The sequence below is a fragment of the Centropristis striata genome, chromosome 7, assembly GCF_030273125.1.
Source record: "Centropristis striata isolate RG_2023a ecotype Rhode Island chromosome 7, C.striata_1.0, whole genome shotgun sequence".
NCBI lineage: Eukaryota > Metazoa > Chordata > Actinopteri > Perciformes > Serranidae > Centropristis > Centropristis striata.
Genome location: NC_081523.1, coordinates 27,488,637 through 27,508,995, shown reverse-complemented (window position 1 = coordinate 27,508,995; position 20,359 = coordinate 27,488,637). Strand labels below are relative to the sequence as shown.

The window sequence follows — 20,359 nt, the reverse complement described above, 5'->3', positions numbered from 1 at the left end:
ACATTCAACGCATGCCATTAAATAAAAGCTGAATATGCACGGTCGGTACATGGAGTGTATTATAGGCTTATGTGTGCTTAAAGACGCCTACGCCTCTGTGAGGGGAGAAAGAGACAGAGAGAGGGAGAGAGAGAGAGAAAGAGAGAGAGACTGCATGAAGTGGGGGATCAGTCTATTGGCGCTCAAATGGGTTATTGCGCACACAGCGGGCTGAACTATAGCGGCGACTCCAACTACGACCCAAGTGTGAGGGCGTCCTGTCTCCGCGCGTCACACACTGATCCGGGGGGCTTTAACAACGCTGCGGAAAACTTGCGTATATTTGATTTTCTCCTCTAATTGAAGACATAAGTGATGCTCGCTATGTGGATCGACTCTGAGGCTGAATGAACTGCGATTTTCCCATCTGAGAGCAGTTTAATATGCTCTTTATTTCAGAGGATTAAAGATGGGTAAGTCATTTTGTGTTCTTCACAATTTACTGACACAGTTTCTGTCTCTTGAGGCTCTTTGTAGCCAAGACGACAGCTATGGCCAGTTTGTACTGACAGCTTTATTTGTTCTTTAACTAAATTGCTTTTATCTTAAGAGCGTGCAGGTGTATTATTTATTTAAACACTCATTTAAATTACCTTTTTTCCCCTGCACCTGTGTCTTTGGGTATTTTCACATATTTTCACATGAATTCTTCATGAAGCAGGTCTGGTGTCTGAGACATCAGACCTCAAGCTGCTCCTCACTTCACATCTCCTGTTTGAAGAACACATTTTTTTTTATTTAAATGTCTTTTGAGCATGCACATTTGCTAAAACCAAGTCAGCCCTTTGATTTCTTGTGCCCCCACTCTACCCCCAACAGGTTCTGTGATGTTGGACTGGAGGTTATCATGTCTTCTTCTGCAGGCAGCTGCTTTGCTGCTGCTCAGCAAGGGGGAGAGGATGTGCCCTGCGAGTTGTCGCTGTGAAGGGAAGATTGTTTATTGCGAGTCTGGCATTTTCCAAGGCATCCCAGAAAACATCACCACAGGATGCCAAGGTCTGTCTCTGCGCTATAACAGCCTGCTGGTTCTGTTGCCGTACCAGTTCGCTCACCTCAATCAGCTTATCTGGCTTTATTTGGACCACAACTCCATCAAAGACATAGATGCTTTAGCCTTTCACGGTGTGCGCAGGCTCAAAGAACTCATCCTCAGCTCCAATAAAATAACTCATCTGCACAATAACACGTTCAGTGCCATACCAAACCTGCGGAATCTGGACTTATCTTATAACCAGCTGCAGTCTCTGCAGCCGGGGCATTTTTATGGTCTGCGCAAGCTACAAAATCTCCATCTTCGATCTAATGGCCTGAAACAGATCTTCATTCGTACGTTTCTGGAATGCCGCAGTCTGGAGTTTTTGGACTTGGGTTACAATCGCCTTCGGAGCCTCACACGCACAACCTTCTTAGGGCTGTTCAAGTTAAAAGAACTTCATTTAGAGCACAATCAATTTTCCAGGATTAATTTCTTCATTTTTCCTCGCCTTACCAACCTCCAGGCTCTTTATTTGCAATGGAACCGCATACGATCCATCAACCAAGGCGTGCCTTGGACCTGGCAGAAACTACAGAAACTGGACCTGTCAGGGAATGAAATCCAAATCTTGGATCCAGCGGTTTTCCAATGTATGCCGAATTTACAAATACTCAACCTTGAGTCGAACAAGCTCAGTAGTGTGCCTGTGGAAGCGGTGGCAGCTTGGACCTCACTAACCAGCGTTAGCCTGGCAGGTAACTCCTGGGACTGCAGCCCAAGCATCTGCCCTCTCATGGGGTGGCTCAGAAACTTCAAAGACTCCAAAGACATCAGTATGATATGCAGCAGTCCCAAATCTGTGCAGGGCGAAAGAGTCGTGGATGTGGTGAAAAATCACTCGACGTGTGTGGATGTGCTGAATGTTTTCTCCACCACTGCTTTCATTGTTCTTACTTCCACCCAAGCTGTGAACATCACAACTAGTTTTACGGACCCTGATACTGAGACACCTGCACAGACCTTAACCCCTTCACCTGTCAGTCCTAGTGGGACGGACACAAAGACAATAGAGTCTATAAACATGAACTCCACATCACCCATCTCCCCTGAACCCCCTACATCGTTTGTCCCAGAGCTACAGTTTGAACATATGGCTTTCCATAAAATCATTGCAGGCAGCGTAGCCCTGTTCCTGTCAGTGTCATTGATCCTTCTGGTTATTTATGTCTCGTGGAGGCGCTACCCCAACACCATGAGGCAGCTGCAGCAGCACTCAGTCAACCATAAGCGCAGGAAAAAGTCCCATAAACAGGAGCAGGACCTTAACACTCAGTTGCAAGAGTACTACCTGAGCTACCATTCAAACACAGAGACGATGGACTCTTTGGTGAATGAGACGAGGCCGTGCACGTGCACCATATCAGGATCCATCGAATGTGAGGTCTGAGCTGCCAACTCCACCTTACGAGACTTAAAAGTGCAATTGCTAAGCAGAGGTAAATGGGTTTTTCCACAAGATTAAGTGCTTTTATCTCTAATGTGAGATGATAGATTCTGCAGCACTGAAGGAAATACTTGGGGGCATAGTACAATATCATTATGTGCACAGAAAAGAAGACTGGAAAGGAGGAGATATATTTGGAGCTAATTATCACACTGACTGACACAGGAACAGAGGTGGGGTCAGCCAGGTCAGCTGTGTACGATCTAATGTAACTCCTGGACCTGTGCTACAGTAGAAGTCAGTCCTGTAGAGAGACTGACCTTATTCTTAGTCAAACTGTATCGCCATAGAACATACAAATGACAAAGCCACTTTTTACTCGCTAGTTTGATTTTTATTATGTAGCTTGTAAAGCATTTAGTTTGTATGTATGTGTGCATTTTTGGGTGTATGTGTGTGTGTGTGTGTGTGTGTGTGTGTGTGTGTGAGTGTATTATGGGGATGATCTGATAGTCTCCAGGTTTACTGATTGCTGGTTGGAAGAGTTACAGTGTTGCACTTTGTTCTCAAAAGATAGTATTTGTCCAGTTAAACTGTTCTGCGTTTGGCATACTAGTGCAGCAACTTGCAGTAGCACTACCACAAAATGTGGGGGAACAATTGTAGAGAGCATCTTGTCCTGAGATCTTTTGCATGAATTCATTCTCCTTACTTAAGATGCCCTTCTCTCCTACCAAATGATCAGTTCTAATTGATGTTTGAGTTGCATTTCGGTTCATTGTGTTACAATCCTGTCACCAGAATAAATGTTGGCACTGTGTGTTTATGCAAACCACAGATACATCGTACATATTTTGAATCTTGGCGTTTCTGAAACCCTGTTCTCATTCTTTACACATGGTTTTAACGTCATAATTCAAACAAAAACTGATTTGGAATTTTGGTAGGGTACTTGATTAAGGTTAGGAAAAAGGGTCAGGGTTTGTGATAACAAAAGAAATACTTTACCACAATAAAAAGGGCTATGAGACGCAGTTACATGGGTGACTGAAGGAGAGCATATATATTGTTTGTTCCTACCCTCAAGTACAACCCACAGAAGCAATTCCAAAATTAATTTTATTTCTACTGACAGTAGATCAACACATCGCCCTACCTAAACAGTGGCCATTTTAAACATGCAGTTATTGTAACATCCACAATTATGTTACGTTTAGGAAACAAAAATGTCCTCATGTAAGGGAAAAAGTACATGGTTATATGTTCTAAAACACAGTTAAAAAAGTCAAATGAATACAAGTAACTTACGGAAAAGAGGTAGTTATTGGAGCTGGCATTTTTTAACCAGACGTTACATCAGATATCGTCTGGAAAATGTTTATTTTTCATTTCACACAGGACATGAACGTTGGCCTCATGTGTCGATGTGTTGTGTTTGTCTGACCCCTCTGTGGACCTTATTGTTCTTTATACTCCTATACTTTCCTCGCTTCCGCCTTTGCTTGTATACTCTGTAATGTCCCTTCTGTGTTGGCGACCTTCATAATTAGTGTGGCCACTAGAGGGCGCCCTTAACTACAGATATTACAGATACTACATATGGATCATAATAAGCAAACAAAACATGGGGTTGTATTTTGGGGGAGGACAGTCTCCCGGGGTGAAAGTCTGGTGTCTGTTTTACCTGTCCAGCCATCTTACCTCCTCAGTTTAGTTTTTACTCTACGTCTCCCGCTTGGTGTGTCTCATACACTCAAAACGTTTCAGATCTGTGGTTTGGGAAATGTACAATGCCAACATTTTTTTATGTTGACTGGGCTGTGTAGTACAGGCCAAACAAACTCTTTAAGTTTAATCTCAGGAGTGATGTTTTCCAAGCTGTAAAAATCAGTCAGGTCCAATGATGGCCGCAATGTGTGAAAAGTACTGATGTTGATTTTCATAAAGAATTTTGTATCGATTATTCCTATCATTATGATTATGCATTGTTTGTGTAAAGACATAATATGGGTACTAGGCATTCTATGTGATAATGACTGTATAATTAAAAGAAACACTTGACAATTGATGAAAAAATTGTGTGTGATGAGAATATCGACGACGACTGGTGCATCACATAGAGAAAAAAGAATCCCTTTTCTAAATCCATGCATTGTGCTCTTGATGTTATACAATTCATTGGATTTAATGCTGCGTGTGAGGGGAGCTGACATATTTTCCATCTTGTTTTCTGGCACTCTTCATTTCTGTCCTCTCCTGGCACTACAGTATTGACAACAGTATTGATTGTATTTGGGTTGCACACCTCAAACTCAGGGTAGGGGGGCCCCATGTAGAAATGAGCTTTTTTATACTTTCGCTTTTCTGGTAAACAGACTTGCTTTTAGTGGAGCCCAAGAAGGCATTCTTTGCTTGTTCGTGAGACAGAAACACATCCCAGTCCCTGAATCCAAAAACAGATTAAGATTTTCGTTTATATAACCATGTATGCTCTGTCAGTTTGAAAGTATTGTTCTGTGAAAGGAGAGGGAGAATAGAGGCAGGCTGCTACTGAGGGACAGTGGGCGTACGGGTCAAGGCAGTTCTGCTATTAAGAAGATATCACCTACTCTCGTCTGTCTTCTTCCCGTCTCCTCCTTCCTTTTCTCCCCTGCCTCGTTACCCTTTTTTTCCCAGCATGTTCACTGTGAGGAGAGAAAATTAACCTGCACCAGGGGACATATGTGTTAAACCAGGCAGGATTAGACAGTGCTGGTGCGAGCGTGTGAGAGCTATCAAAAGGTTGCTTTTTTCCGACTAAAAACAATCATCTCTTCCCCCACAGCTGTCAGTTGTTACCTCAGACTTGCTGTGAAGTAAAGACTTCTCCTTGTTATCAACCATTACCATGTTCACACATCTCCTGTAGAGTACGTATAAAGTTTGACTGGTCAAAGGTTGTTCAGATAAGGATTTATGATCTCCCATAATTCACTTTCTAAACATGACTCAGGCTTTCTTTCGCCTCCAGGCAGGCAAGAAGGCACGCTGCCAACAGAATTTATATCCATATATTTAGTTTCCACCACTTGCATATATGATGAATTTCTTTCCAGGGCCAATAGGAAAATCTGTGAGGGCATACAAAAAATGTAATACGAACAGAACAAATGATTTGTTGATCTAATTTTGGCAGATATTGTAATTAGTGTTTGATTTGTCATATAGTGACTGATGAAATGCAGTTCCCCGTGTTGTGAAAGCTTTTCGTGTTGCATAGCTAAGAAAAGATTGCTGATTAGAGAGCTGTGGTCTGCAGATCATTATCGAGGATATTTGTTTGAATAAAGAATTGTGGGAGTGCACAGTATTGACTTATTACAACAATGCACAAATAGAACCATACTCCACCGGCAAAGTCTGACAAAAAAGCAGCCTATATGCTCAAAGACATGAAAAATATCTTTTTGAGTTAATCGAGGTATACCATAAGGAATCCATGCAGCTGAGCGAAACCAAAAACAGAATCAGTAAATACCTTGCCTGCAAACATCCATAAATACAGTGTGTGTTTTCTCGGTGCTTCCTGTAAACACTCACTGTGAGGGGTAACTTGCTGAGCCCTCAATGCTGGGCATGAAATTTTGATTTACATCTCTCAACGGGGAATCTTTCTGAAGGTAACATGTGCATCTTTGCCAAAGGTGAGGCCGGGGTTTTAAAAGGACAAAGAAGAAAGAACAAACCAAAAGGAGCAAAAATCATATTTTATTTGGCAATATACCTCAAATGCATATTTTCTTTTTATCTGGTGGCCTGATTTCCATTTATGAGGTAAGTAATTTAAAGTAATAGTTGAGCATTTTTGGTAAATCGACACATTTGCTATCTTGCTGCAAGTTAGATGAGAAAATGAATATCCCTCCAACGTCTGCTCAGTAAATATGAGTCTACAGTCAGCAGCTGTTTAGTGTAGCGTAGCATTAAGACTGGAAACAGGTAACCTGCCTCTGCAAAGATTTTGAAAAATTCTGAGAACTTTAATTCTGTCTCTTTTAATCCATCCAAAAAGTGTGAAAAAACAAGAAGCTGTTGTTTAACGAGAGGTTTATGTACTGGACTATTTTGAAGCCAGAAACAATAATTTCCTGAAGTTTCTGATGGTTGCCTGGCAACCGCAAAGCGATGAACAACACTGCAGGACTTTTGTATGAATCAAACAAACCAGATATAACAGTGATTAGTGATTAGTGTGCTTCAGAAGTGCTGGTAGGCAGGGTTTGTTACCTTCAGACCGAGCCAGGCTGTTTCTCTGTTTTCAATAGCTTGTTTGCAATCAATGTGATATTGTGACAAATACACAGAATTTATAAATCCATATACTGCACAACATGACAGACAGAGGAAACAAAGAAAAAAAGTGACTAGCTGACACAACAGGGTTAAAAAAAACCTGCACACAAATAGAAACAAATAGACATTTTTTTCTGCAACTTGACCTATATGCCTGCTGTGGGAAAATGATAACCTCCTTCTACACCGCTCGCCAGGGTCACCAAGGGTCTAGATTAGGGGACTTTAACTTTTTTGTGTGCTGTTGGTTCCAGGGCCGCAAAGTAGTATTCAGCGACTGCCGTCTTGTCTTTGCCCTGATTAGTAAATGTGCTTGAGTTTAGTGTTGCACCTGAAAATTAGTTAGCATTTTAACACTTTCTGTTCCGTCAGCTTTTTTATGGCTTAAAATACGTTCTGAAATGCCCAACTCATGAATTTGGGAATTTTAACGTGTCTTAAAAAAGGTGGTTCCAACATGTGGCTTAATAAGACTAAGAAGTGTATTGCTGCCACCCTTATAAAAAAATATCCTCCATTTATCTCGTTATAACGAGATACTATCACGTTATTTCAAGATAATGACAGTTTCTCATTATAATGAGATAATGAAAGTTTGTTGTTATAACGAGAAACTATCATTATCTCGAAATAACATGATAGTATCTCGTTATAATGAGATAAATGGAGGATATTTTTTACAAGGGTGGCAGCAATACGCTTCCATAAAAACTAAATCAAGGAATGTGTAATGTTTTAACATTAGGGTTTACTTTTGACATTAGGTCACTCTGCAGCTCCAGACATAAGTTGTTGGGCTTTTATTTCTTCTGGACTCAAAAGTAGCTGTTGTTTTTCACCAGTTTGATGGATTAAAACAGCTATAGTGCAAATCATTTGTTCAGTGGTGGTACTTGTGCTTTCATTTGCCTGCCCTACATCTGCATACAAATGTATGATGTCATGAAGCTATATTTACGCTAAGCTAAGCTAAGCTAACAAGCTGCAGGCTGTAGCTTTGTATTTAGCGTGAGAGTGGTATTGATGTTCTCATCTAGCTCTCTGCAAGAAAGGGAATTAGCATACCTCCCAAAATGTTGAATAATTCTTTCAAGCAAAGACTTTTTGAGAAATAGCTTTCAGCAAATCAATTGTGCTAATGTGCTGCTAAGTTCCATAAATGCTTATAGCTATTTTCCATGAGCATATTTCAGTATTGCATTCCCTAGTGCATTTGTACTTACCAGCCTACTATCCACTAGAAGGGATTTCTTCAAGGATGATCGAGCCAGAGAGGTCTTAAATTGGACAAAAAGAGCTCACTAGACAGAAGCGAGTCACTCTTTCTTTCTTTCTTTCTTTCTTTCTTTCATTCATTCTTTCTTTCTTTCTTTCTTTCTTTCATAACAGCTAGTAGCATCATATCTAGTCATATGAATGGAAGTATCCAACTTGTCGTACCTTTAAGCTAGCTGGTCAAAATAATGAGTTCCAGGCTGTCAAATTCAAATGATTAAAGTCAGCTGAAAATAGAGTCAGTGAAGTATGAAAGTATTCAAAGACAGTTGGCACAGTTTGAGAGAAAAGTTGTCTTGTCTCCTGTGCTACAAAACATGATTTCTTTGTTACTCCACCTTTTGTGCACTGTATGTCACCTGTAAAATTCATTTGAATGCTAATGCTTTTGTGACGTGTCCCAGTGGACTCTCAGAGGAGGAAAAAAATGGCTCCATGCTGCTTTTTTGTTCATGTCAAAGAGTTGATGGTGGTCAGAAAGCCCTTTCAGTGTGCAGCAAAGCAAATGGAAAATAAAAATGCTTTTGTTTTTCTCACTTTCCAATTCATTACTCACTTGAAACGTGAACATGCACAGGATGCTCAGTGAGAAATTGCTCTGCATTTTTTAAGCAGCAGGAGGGAGAAACTTCCATCAGTCAACAAATACATTCACAGTATGGTCTGGTCAGTATTTTTCTTATGATTCATGCTACTGTACTGTACCAACTCGTTAAAATGATGTTCTGAAATGATGAAAATGCATTCTCAATTATGTTTCATAATAGCGAACATCCAGTACATAACCAAAACACATCCTACTGCAAACAGTGGGAATATTTTAATATCGTCACCCTGTTAAAATAATCCCCTAACTAATTTTTTCAGGTTTTGCAGGAAACACAAAAAAACTTCACCAAAAATTTAACATATGACACTTATTGGTCATTTCACTCAAAAAGGATGTAACAAAGGATGGTTATTGTCATAGTAATAACACTGTGTGTAAATTATGTAACTTAAGAGAAATAAATTACTTAGGCAAGTTTTTGAACATGCCTTTGTGACTTAAGCAATATATGGTAACACTTTATTTTGAAGGTGTCTACATAAGAGTCACACAAGCCTGTCAGAAACATGACATGACAAGTATCATGAGCATTAATGTCACTTCAAAGTGTCATTAATGTTCATGACACATCCCATGTCATGTTTATGACACGCTCATGTCACTCTTATATAGACACCTTAGAGTAAAGTGTTACCAATATTAGTATCAACAATAAAACACTGATAAACTAAACTGATAACTAAACAATCTCCCTCTAGCTCTTCTTTGCTGGGTTCTTATCTGATGCCTATGAATGTGGCAAATTGTCAAAGAAGTGATGATCTTAAAGTGGTAAAATCACATGATCTGATCAACTGAGGATGTAGGTGATTTTACCGTAGGTGGCCGGCGTCATGAAGAGATGATTTAGGCAAAAAAAAAAAAAGTGACAAAAAAAAGACTTAGACGATTATTTTTTAACAGTGTGACGATATACTTGTACTAAGATTTCCATTTTATACTCCTTTACTTCGACTCACCTTAGAGATGATGATGATCTAACATGCATTCTTTGGTGATTCAAATGTAATAATATAATATTTAACCATAATAATAATTTGGAATAATTAGTCTAAATCAATATCACATTCATTATTATTGCCAGCCCTGAGGAGATACTCACAGCAGCAGGCCGGGGGGTGCACAGCTGTGCATGCACACACACACACACACACACACACACACACACACACACACACACACACACGTGAGACAAGCACAGTGAAATTTAAATGAACCAAAACACTAGTCCAAAAGATCCAGTCCCCTGTACCTTTTTGATTTTCTTCAGCACAGCAAGGTTGTTTGGTTGATGAGGTTTTGTAAGATCCCTGCAGCATTGACTTGAACAGCAGCTCTCAGACATGGTAGTTAGGCTTGCAGGGGAGGAGGCAGGTAGTCACAGCTGAGCATACCAACAGTTTGAGATTGAAGCTTGTCGGGGTTAGCGGTTGAGGCCAAGGGCACGGCGGAGGTACATGCAGAATCTGGATTAGTAGCATGCTCATCGATTGTTGTCTGCTTGCTTTTGAAAAACTGAGATCTAGATCTCCCTCCCATCTGGACTTTATCACATTATTGAATATAATATATTGGCCTTTACCAGCTTATCATGGGCAAGTAGGGGCCTACTCCACCTCTCAGTAGGTCTGAAACGTTATTATCAGCCCTTTCAATGGGCTGTACTCATTAAATTTCACTTTCAATATTCAGACACTATAAAAGGCCACCAATTTGTTTAGGCAACAAAAATCCTTTTTTAAAGTCAGGGCCGAAAAGTTCCTGTTTAGGCGTTATTAAAGATAATTTGAAAAATAAAAGAAATGCACCTAAATACCAAAAGTTGTTACGAGGACAGCGCAAATACTGGAAGTAACAGTTATGTTAGTTATGTAAAAAACACTGAAGTAAAGTGACGTTTCTTCACATAACATCATTGGCTTTTATTTTCACATGGGACACACACCTGGAAGAAAGGTCCGGGTACTGTTTGACCCATCCACCTCTCTTCTCGTCCAAAGAACAACTTTTCATTCTTTATTTTCCATGTCCTTGCTTTCCCCTTCACTTTCAGACTCCAAAACCTTTATTTTACCTTGACATTGTTTCGAATTTGTACGTCCACTAGAGGGCGCTTCCACCGACACAAGTTAATTATGCAGCCCATTTATTGGGCTAATAAAAACCTATAGTATGTACTAGAAGGTGGAGCAGGCCCCTACTAATCCATACCACAGGATGATAACTGCTGGTAACGCATATTCAGTCGTGTGATAACATCCCAATCGGGCTATGCTGTTACGTTACGTTTTATTCAAACGTCACATGTAACCTAAATAACTGCATCCACTAGTTTTTTTCTCAGTATTAAATTGCTCGAATAGATGCGTACAGCAGTAGTTATTTTAATCCAAATTGTGGTCTTTTCCCTAACCATAATATCCACGTAACCATAACGATGTAGATTTGGTGCCGAGAGGGAACGAGAACGGGTTGCTGAGTTCAGAAACATTGGGATTCAACACATCTGTGGTTCAAAGATGTTGAGATTCACTACTGTATGTCTATAATTTGCAATCGTGCAATGCTAACATTTACTCTGTTGACTTGGTTACATTAATAAGAACCAGAAGTGGAAAGGTTGTTCCAAACATCTAGTGTGATATATTACATTTTACGAGTTACTTTCTCATCCATATTAAGTGATCCCAGAGCAGCTTTGGTTTACTTAACATCAGGTAATCATTTGCAGCATAAACCCAGTTAACAGCTTGACCTTTATAGCTGCATTTTTACTTCCTTTTGACAAAATGTCTGCTACATTTAGAACCCTATATGACAGTTATATATCTCTCAGCCACAGATTTAAAACTAAGATGAAGCTATCTTGTATCTAACACATGCTCTACATGCACACTGTATGATGTAACTGTAATATAGTGCTTTCTTCGGATGTGTTTCATTGTTTCTTTGATTTATTTCCCCTGATTCTTCAACGGCTCTGCTTCCCACACCGGGGAAATCAACCAAAAGCCAACAACAATTAAATGTATAAGATTTATAAGCAGCAGACCCAGTCATATTGTTGTTTCCTCAGTAATAAAACACAGTGGTACCTATGATAAAGACAGGGTGGAAGTGTCCATGGAGGATCCACTTTAGAGGTAAAAAAGGAAAGTCATTCAATTGTGTGAAAATAAATCACACACACACACACACACACAGACGGCTGAAACTCCTTTCAAAGACTTGTCTAGTGATTTGACAGTTCCTTCTGTGACCGACAGACAAACTGACTTTTCAAAACCAGAAAAAACCAAAACAATAATAAATATAATATGTGAAGCAGGTCCTGTCCGGATTCTTCCAGTGCCATTGTCACCTGGTTTGACTGTAGTGAGACTATTGAATGGTTACGCATATCAGCCTACTCCAAGTAGGGGCCTGCTCCAACTGCTAGTAGGCCAGCAAGTTGTTATCAGCCCATTCGAACAGCTACAATAGCTTTTCTTGCTGAATGGCCGTTCTGTTTCCTTACATATTATTTTCAATTTTGTTTAGTTTAGGCACTGAACAAGGCCGCTGATTTGTTTAATTAATGCGTCAAAACTATATCTTTATGGTTCAGGCTAAAAGTTCCTGGTTAGGTGTTATAAAACATACTTGAAAAGTCAAATAAAAGCACATAAATGCAAAATCTGTGGTAGATATAAGAACATTTTTAAACCCTGAAGTGACATAATTACGATGGTCATGTTAAAACGTGACATACTGAAGTTAAGTCATGTTACTTCAACTGAGATTATTTACTTTTGGTTTTACACGGGACACAGACTGAGGTCTCCACCTCCTATCCCACCTGCTGTAAGAATTACTTTTAGTGCTTTATACTCAGTTTCCTTGCTATCCCCTTCTCTTTCACTCTCTGTATCACTTCTGCCCTGGCAATCAGGTTCATATTTACTTTATGGCCGGTAAAGAGCACCCAAAACAACATGTTGATATATTCGCTCATTCAGTGGGCTGATAACGATCTACTGGCCTACCAGAAGGTGGACCGGGCCCCTGCTCCCCCATACTTATGGGCTGATAAGCACTGATAAATGGCTATTTAATAGACTGACTACAGTCAGATTGGGTGTTGTAGTTATTTTAAATCAGGAGATGCTGAAATGAAATGCAATAAGACTCATCTTATTGATGAGATCGTTTGGAGGCAGATTAGATATTTAACTTCACATTGTGGTAAATCAGGCAATATTTATAAATATATATATATATATAAATGTTTGGATTCCAACATAGTGCATGTAACAGCAAAACCACAAACACTGCCATTATAAACGGCTGTAAAATATTGCCCTTATTAAGTTTTTTCAGCACAGGGACTCCTTCTGACAGAAGTCCCTCAGGCTCAATGCTGTGGGCTTCTCTGCTACTGCATGAATGATCGCAGCATTAGTGCAGCGGAGTCATACAGTGCCACGGTGCTCTGAAACACCCTAATAAAGATAAAAAGTACCAAACCCATCTTTATTACCACAGAGACTCCACAGTGAATGCTGTTAAAGGCCAGGAAAAAAACAAGTTACACAGGAGTGAACGCGAGGCGGATTGCTGAGGTTTCACTGCCTTTAACAACTTGAACCTTATAGCAGCCGGGATTTCCCCTTCAGGGCCCTGTCTGATTTCTGTGCAGCAGATCCTTCTTTAGTTGTTTGTAAAGTGGCGTTGAGTAATCTGTTGCATCTATCGACCACTTTTGGCAACCAAAGAGCCGTGGCAACATCAGCATCCACCTGGCACGGCTGACACTGTGGCATAAATAATAAAACCACATTTTCAGCAGAGCTTGTTTGCTAATTAGAGCAAAGATCCATCAGCAGAAGTGGATGTATATCACATCTGAACGTTGTGTCTTTATAACGCTGTTTTGTCATTTGACATTTTTTTGGCTTGAGGTCACAGCTCCATCCTCCAATGCTCCATCAACAAGCATTGCTTGTTTTTTTGCCAGTGGGACAGTAAAACTCTCACTTGTTGACAAATCATTTCAGTTGACAAACAGTGCAATCTTGTATTGATATGATTGAAGTCCTACGTGTGGCTGTCCAAAGACTCCCAGTCGTCATTCATCACAACTATTGTTGTTACCGACCTTCCTCCTTCCTTGCCGCTGATTTAAATGGTCAGCTCTTGTTTTTTTAAGGCTTTTTTTCTGTAAGCCCAGCTTCAAATATTGATTTTCTTAAAAGTGCCTGCGATGGTTTAAAAATAGTGATCATTCTGATTTGTCTGCGTTTTTCAGAACAACAAGCCAAAGTGAGAAAAGCTGCTTCTATAGAATACAATTATTTCTCCACAACTCAATGCTACATTTAGATTCAGTTCAATAACGCACTAATCAGCTGAGGTAATGATTGCTCTGTAGCTCCCCAGTATAATCTATAATTCATGACATTTATGAATAGGGCTTTGACTATAAAACACCTTTGGCATTGTGCTACTCAGACAGAAGTTGCCTTCTGCCAGTGGTCAAATGTAACTGAGTTCATTTACTCAAGTATTGTACTATAGTAGAGTTTCCAGGTATTTGATATACTATGACCTGTACTGTACTTTTCCCTTTATTATTTTGTTTGACAGCTTTAGTTACTTTACAGATCACAAGTTTTCATCACCTTCCTGTCGAGTGGAAACCATGTATGTCCAGATATGTTCATTTTTTTTATGTTTTTTTGAAAAACAAAAGGATTAAGTGTTCTTTAATGCATTGAGAAAATTCTCCTACTTCTTAAGCTAAATAGTATATTTAACAACCCTCAGCTGCATCGTTACAAATCTAGAAACAGGTCTGTTTTTCTGACACCATGAAAAACTGACTTTATTGAGACACATGGTTCTCATGGGACCATGCATGGATGGATGACCAGGGGGACACATACCAACCAGGAAAAGACTTAAAATGACCCCAAACTGCTCCAGATGTTGCGTTCATCGGTGTATGAATGAATTCCTGATGGTAGCAGGTGGCACTGTTTAGTGTAGCCTCGGCCACCAGTATGAATGTGTGGGTGAACGGGTGGATGAGCACAGTCTGTAGTGTAAATCGCTTTGAGTGGTCGCAAAGACTAGAAAAGCGTTCTATAAGTGCAGTCCATTCACCATTCCAAAACAGGGAGATGCAAAACAGCTGCAACTAAACACATAGTAAACACCTGTCTAATACAGCGACACAGGAATGTCTGCAGTAACATCTAACATATATATGAATTTAATGCTGACACAGCTGCCTTTGCCACAACTGTGGCAGCTTAAGAGAGCTGAGGAGGAGTGCAGGCAGGCGATACCATTGTCAGATCTGTGTGGAGCACTGGGCCAAAAGAACCAACATCACCAACAGTATGATAAGGGGCATGATGAGAGAAGGTCAGGGATGTGGCCGCATGTGTCCACGACAATGCACGCAACACTGTATCTGCCTCTTCCAGATGGGTGAACTGGACTAGGTTTTTACAAGGGTCAGCTATCGGTCAGATAGTCCTGAATGCAGGACTTTTATTTTCAAAGTATCAGTACTTCAGTACAGGGTCTTATCCACAGAGCGTAATGAACAGCTGAGAATCTCCTTGTTGACTTCAGTGCCCTGACCGCTCTTGAAATAATACCATTCATCACTGTTTGCTATCTATTGAATAATTGTGTTGTAATTAGCATGACTGCCATTTCCATAACTTATGCAATATGCATTTTTTTTTTTACATTACTGTAATATTCATGCACTCTGTCCTTAATGCAGTCATCTCTATAATGCTATGATAACTTGTGTAGTCATGTGCAATGAGTGTTGTCATAGCAAATTGCTTTGCTTGGTTAGACCAGAAAGACATTTTAACATTTTAAACAGATTTTATTTATTCATGTTCATGCAGAACAGTAAGAAAGCTGAAATTACTAGGCGACAGTGGGGGGTTTATTTGCTCATTTTAAATGTGTGAGTTTGACATAACCCTGAAAGGACAACTATAGAGTCTGGGAGTTGTAGAAATTATTACTGCAACTTTTTAACATGTTATTATCTGTACATGACATCCAGAATGTGCATTTGAATTGCAAAAGCAGAATATAAATAAATAAAAACATGTCCATGTAATAAATTCATATATTAATGGCTGTACTGTTCTACATATTTACAGCAATATAAAGTTGTTTCTTATAAACAGTTAAAGGATAAGACTGCTGATATTAAATATTTATGTTATTGTCAGCAACTCCCATTAAAACACTCTCCCTTAATACTTTCTCACTTCCACAGCCTGTCCATGGTTCTCAGCCCCATTGCACAAATCTTAACAAAAGAGTCACAAATGTATACATTAATTTGTTATAAAGCCCTTAGAAATTCCCCAACACATCTAATCACTGTAATTTTTATTAAACAATACTTATATCAGATTAAATAAAAATGCTGCTCTAGTGATTATTTCCAGCAGCAGAACTGCGTGAGGGATCAACTCAAAATAAACTACAGTGCCCATGTTTATCATAATAAATAAAATATGAAATATATATGACTTCTCATTTAAAGATGCATTTAGTATGCAGGGCTGCCAGTTTTTAGCTTAATAAATCACACTTGAGAAATCTTCTGTTTATATAGTCTTGATCTAGAATATGTCTCCCCAGTGCATTTGTGCAATCTAATTTGAAAGTAAAATCATTTTAATATGGAAAGTGGCACGTCTTTTATTTGCACAAATCATTAATTGTGCTTGACAGATGACAGACACTGGTGTTGTCGTCAATCCACAATATCAATCCACTAACTGATGGATGGATCACCGAACTGGCTCACCAGGCCCAGGGCCCCAAAGTGTCAGGGGCCCCCCTGGCCTTAACCTGAAGTGTCACTCAAAAAGATACGTCCCAACCGAGACTCAAAATAACTACAAAGAAACACAAAAGCACTACAAAGAGGCCAAAACAGCAACAAGGAAATGCAAAACAGCTGTGTAGAGACACAAAGTGACCATAAGAGACACTCCTCATAATGACTATGAAAGGGGCAAAACAGCCACATAGGCTATGTTCATACTGTAAGTCTTCATGCTCAATTCTGAAATTTAGCTCTGATCGAATATTTTTGTTTGGCTGTCTGACCCGCATTGTTTGACTGTGCATAAGAACAATAAAAAAACGTCATGCGCAGCACGCTGTCTACAGAAGTAATGACGACAAGAAGAAGGATGAGGAGAGAGAGAGCAACATTTGCAACAATGGCTTTCTGTGGAGCAATGGCTGCTACGTCTGTAATAAGCGTAGTGTGTGGATAAGGAGTTGGAGTGGTGGAATCATGACGTGACCTGCTCAGCCATTTCTTCTGATAAGCTTTCAAACAAAGACCAGTGACGATTCGACCCAAAATATTTCTGAAGTCTAAAACCTCACTGTCCTTCCTCTGACTACCTCCATCACAGCTGCCTGCCATGTTTGTAATTATTGCGTCCGAGTGACTTTCCGCCCACCAGCGTAGAACTGTAGCGCTAAAAAAAATCAGATCTGAGTCACATATGAGCAAAAAATCTGATCTAGGCCACATTTTTCTGCAGTCTTGATGTAGCCAAAGAGACACAACAAGACTTCAAAGATACTCAGAATGACTACAAAGACACAAACTAACAACAAAGAGATTTAAAATGCTCACAAAAATGCACAAAATTGCCACAGAGAGACACAAAACAGTTACAAAAAGCGGCAAAACAAGTGACCAAACGACTACCAAATGACGAAAACAGTTACAAAGTGATATAAAATAATTACAGGAATGCAAAATGATAACAAAAAGATATAAAAACACAACAGAAACGTGCAGGTCTTTACCCAGAGTTACATTGTCTCATACTTAGCCCATGCTCTCACCAGGATATATGTTTAATGCATAGTAACAATTTATCACGACTATATTAAAAAACCTGAAGAACACTGGAGGTTTTTCAATAAGACGTAGGATGTGTAACACTATGCAGATTCAAACAACTGTTCATCTCTATAAGTCTATAACCTTATCTTCTCAGCTCATTTGCGCAGTGAGTCATTAAAACACTCATTAAACATCTTGATGAGGATTGACCCATGCGGCTGCTCGAGCATACAGTACCTTATCACACATACACACTCAGGATATTGAACTTCAGTACAACAGTGTTTCAACTGCAACATAACAAATGAGAGTGCATGTTGTTCTCTAAGCCTGGTCCATTTATCTTGATTCGTGGCCAAATCCAAGACTCTCAAAGTTGTTGTTTGTTTTTTTATATTAGCTCTGATGTGGATGATGATATATAGCTAAATGTAAATTAAATATTGTTTCAAATGTGCCCATTTCTTCAAATACGAACCAAGTATAAATGTATGAATTCATGCTCTGTTATGAAATATCCATTTTTGTAAATTTGTCAGAGACATCCTTCCATGCAAACTAAATCAGTGTTGCTAGTGTGACTTATTCTCAAAACCTGCACAATTGTTCTAACTATTTATCCGAACAATGGAGCAAAGCTGAACATATTGTATGGTCCTGCCCATCTAATCCTAATTGAACTGTGTGATATTCAGCATATGTGTGTCTTAAGTGGAGAAACGTGAGGGGCTTCGCTGGTTGGAGTTCACAGTTCAGCAAAATCTCAAAAGAACATTTGTGAGTATGTCTGTCCAACTTCTTTCTCTTTAACACACCAGACTTGTGTCAAAACTCTCTTTTCCTTTCAGTTCAAATGGGCAGCTCAATTCAGAGCGAGCAATCCACCCACACTATCCATTTATCTAGATAGATGGTGTGTGTGTGTGTGTGTGTGTGTGTGTGTGTGTGTGCGTGCGTGTGTGTGTGTGCGTGTGTGTGTAAGAGAGGGAAGTTTTAGACCTTCGGCATGTTATGTGAGGTCGTTCCTTGATGTCTTCTGGCCCGTCCTTGCTTCCTAACAGGCTAGTTTATGGTTTGCAGTTTGATTTAAAAGCAAAGTCAGGAACAGGCTAGGGTTAATATTAAGGTAAAGAGGTTCTAATCAATATTTTTTATATTAACAATAGCTCAAATGACTGTGTAATGTGAAAGGTCGCTCATAATGATAAACCTGCAGAGAATCCGACTCTGCAGTTCCCAGCAGCTTTATGGAGCGTCTTAGCATCTTTCAGCTCATTGTTTTGGTTTTATCACCCATGACTTCACTGTTTTTGTTTAGTCTGACCTCAATATATCTGTTTCCATCAATATGACAAAGCTATGCCGGAACCAAACAGCAGGCGGAGAAAGTTAGCGACTAGCTGGTGAACATAGTGGAGCATTTAGCAGCTAAAGGGCCAGATATTTTCCTCAGGACTTGGTGGAGACCAAAACAGAGGTAAAAAAAAAAATCTGAATATTGGATTTTTTCTGCTCTCAAATGGGGTTGTGTTTACTGTGTTCATGAGAAGAGTCCATATGAATGCCTCCTGTCGTGGTATTCAGGACCATGTAAGTGGAAATTTTCTAAAGGTTCACGAGTTGTGACGTGTTTGCTAATGTCTTCAGAAGTTTATATTTTGCTGGATACATTGTTGTTTACAGAGCTTTCTTTGTAATTTTGTAAAATGTCTGGGGAAAATGTTGATATTCTCAACTGCCTTTTCCCTTTGTCATTATGCCATGCCATGCTTTTCCTGCATTACATTTCCTTGCTAAATTGTTATCCTTGTTTCTAGCCAAGATTTTAGGTGCTGACAGTAACTTTAATATCAGCGTCCATGCCATTCTAACTGCCACTTCGACATTTCTGGATGCACAATAGGTTGACTGTTTGCCAACATTGGCCAACTTCAGCCACACCAACTACACTGACCTTATTATAACTTCCTTCAATTTACTCTGAATATTGAAATGTGTCACATCGTCTACATTGTCATCTGCTGTTGATTGTGCATACATTTTATTAATTATCTGGCTAATTTTATACTATAATATACATAATGAAGTACAGACAGTGCTGGAAAGATCTTTTTTTTCCTGCAACAGCCTGACAAACACTGGCTGCTATTAACATATGGGTGCTAATTAGTTCTCTCACAGCTGGTCATCTTAAGCCTCATTTATATTCCCTTTATAGAAACATCTATTTTAAACAATGTAAACGTCAGTGCCCACATACTTCCATGCGTCCTTTACATTGGCATGGATGTTAAGCAATACATCCACTGGTGGGCAGCTCAGAGACAAACGTCTCAACAAAAACAAACACGTTGATGGTGGTGGAAGTCAACACAATTAACCTCTTGAGGCAATAGTGGAGGCAGCGTTGTAGACTGCGGTGGTCTGTGAGGTCATTAAATACGTTGGATTACTAAACTAAATATTATGGAGAAGTACCTCATACAGCCTGACTTGTAAAAAAAAAAAAACTATCCCTTTAAGTTTAGAGCAAGAATTAGCAGCAGTTTGTAAATAACAGTAGTGGAAGGAACATCTTCCCAAATTGTGTAATAGCATGAGTTCCTGTGTAATTGCTGTGTGTGAGTGTGTTTGCAACAGTGTCATGTTTTTTTAATACTGCCCAGAATTGACAGTCTGACTACAAAAAGTCGAGTTCACAAATTTGTAGCAGTGACAGACAACAAGGACAAACAGCATCAAAAGGATGCAAATTCTATTCCACCAACTATTGTTAGTGTTTTG

General features: G+C 39.5%; 1 protein-coding gene across 1 annotated transcript; it reads left to right on the top strand.

The window, feature by feature from the left end:
• The first annotated feature begins 212 nt into the window (after positions 1-212).
• lrrtm4l2 (leucine rich repeat transmembrane neuronal 4 like 2) lies at positions 213-4,535 on the top strand. The gene is made up of 2 exons (XM_059336245.1): positions 213-452; positions 859-4,535. The coding sequence occupies exons 1-2, from the start codon at positions 449-451 to the stop codon at positions 2,460-2,462; spliced, it is 1,608 nt and encodes a 535-aa protein (XP_059192228.1). The 5' UTR covers positions 213-448; the 3' UTR covers positions 2,463-4,535.
• Positions 4,536-20,359: the final 15,824 nt, after the last annotated feature.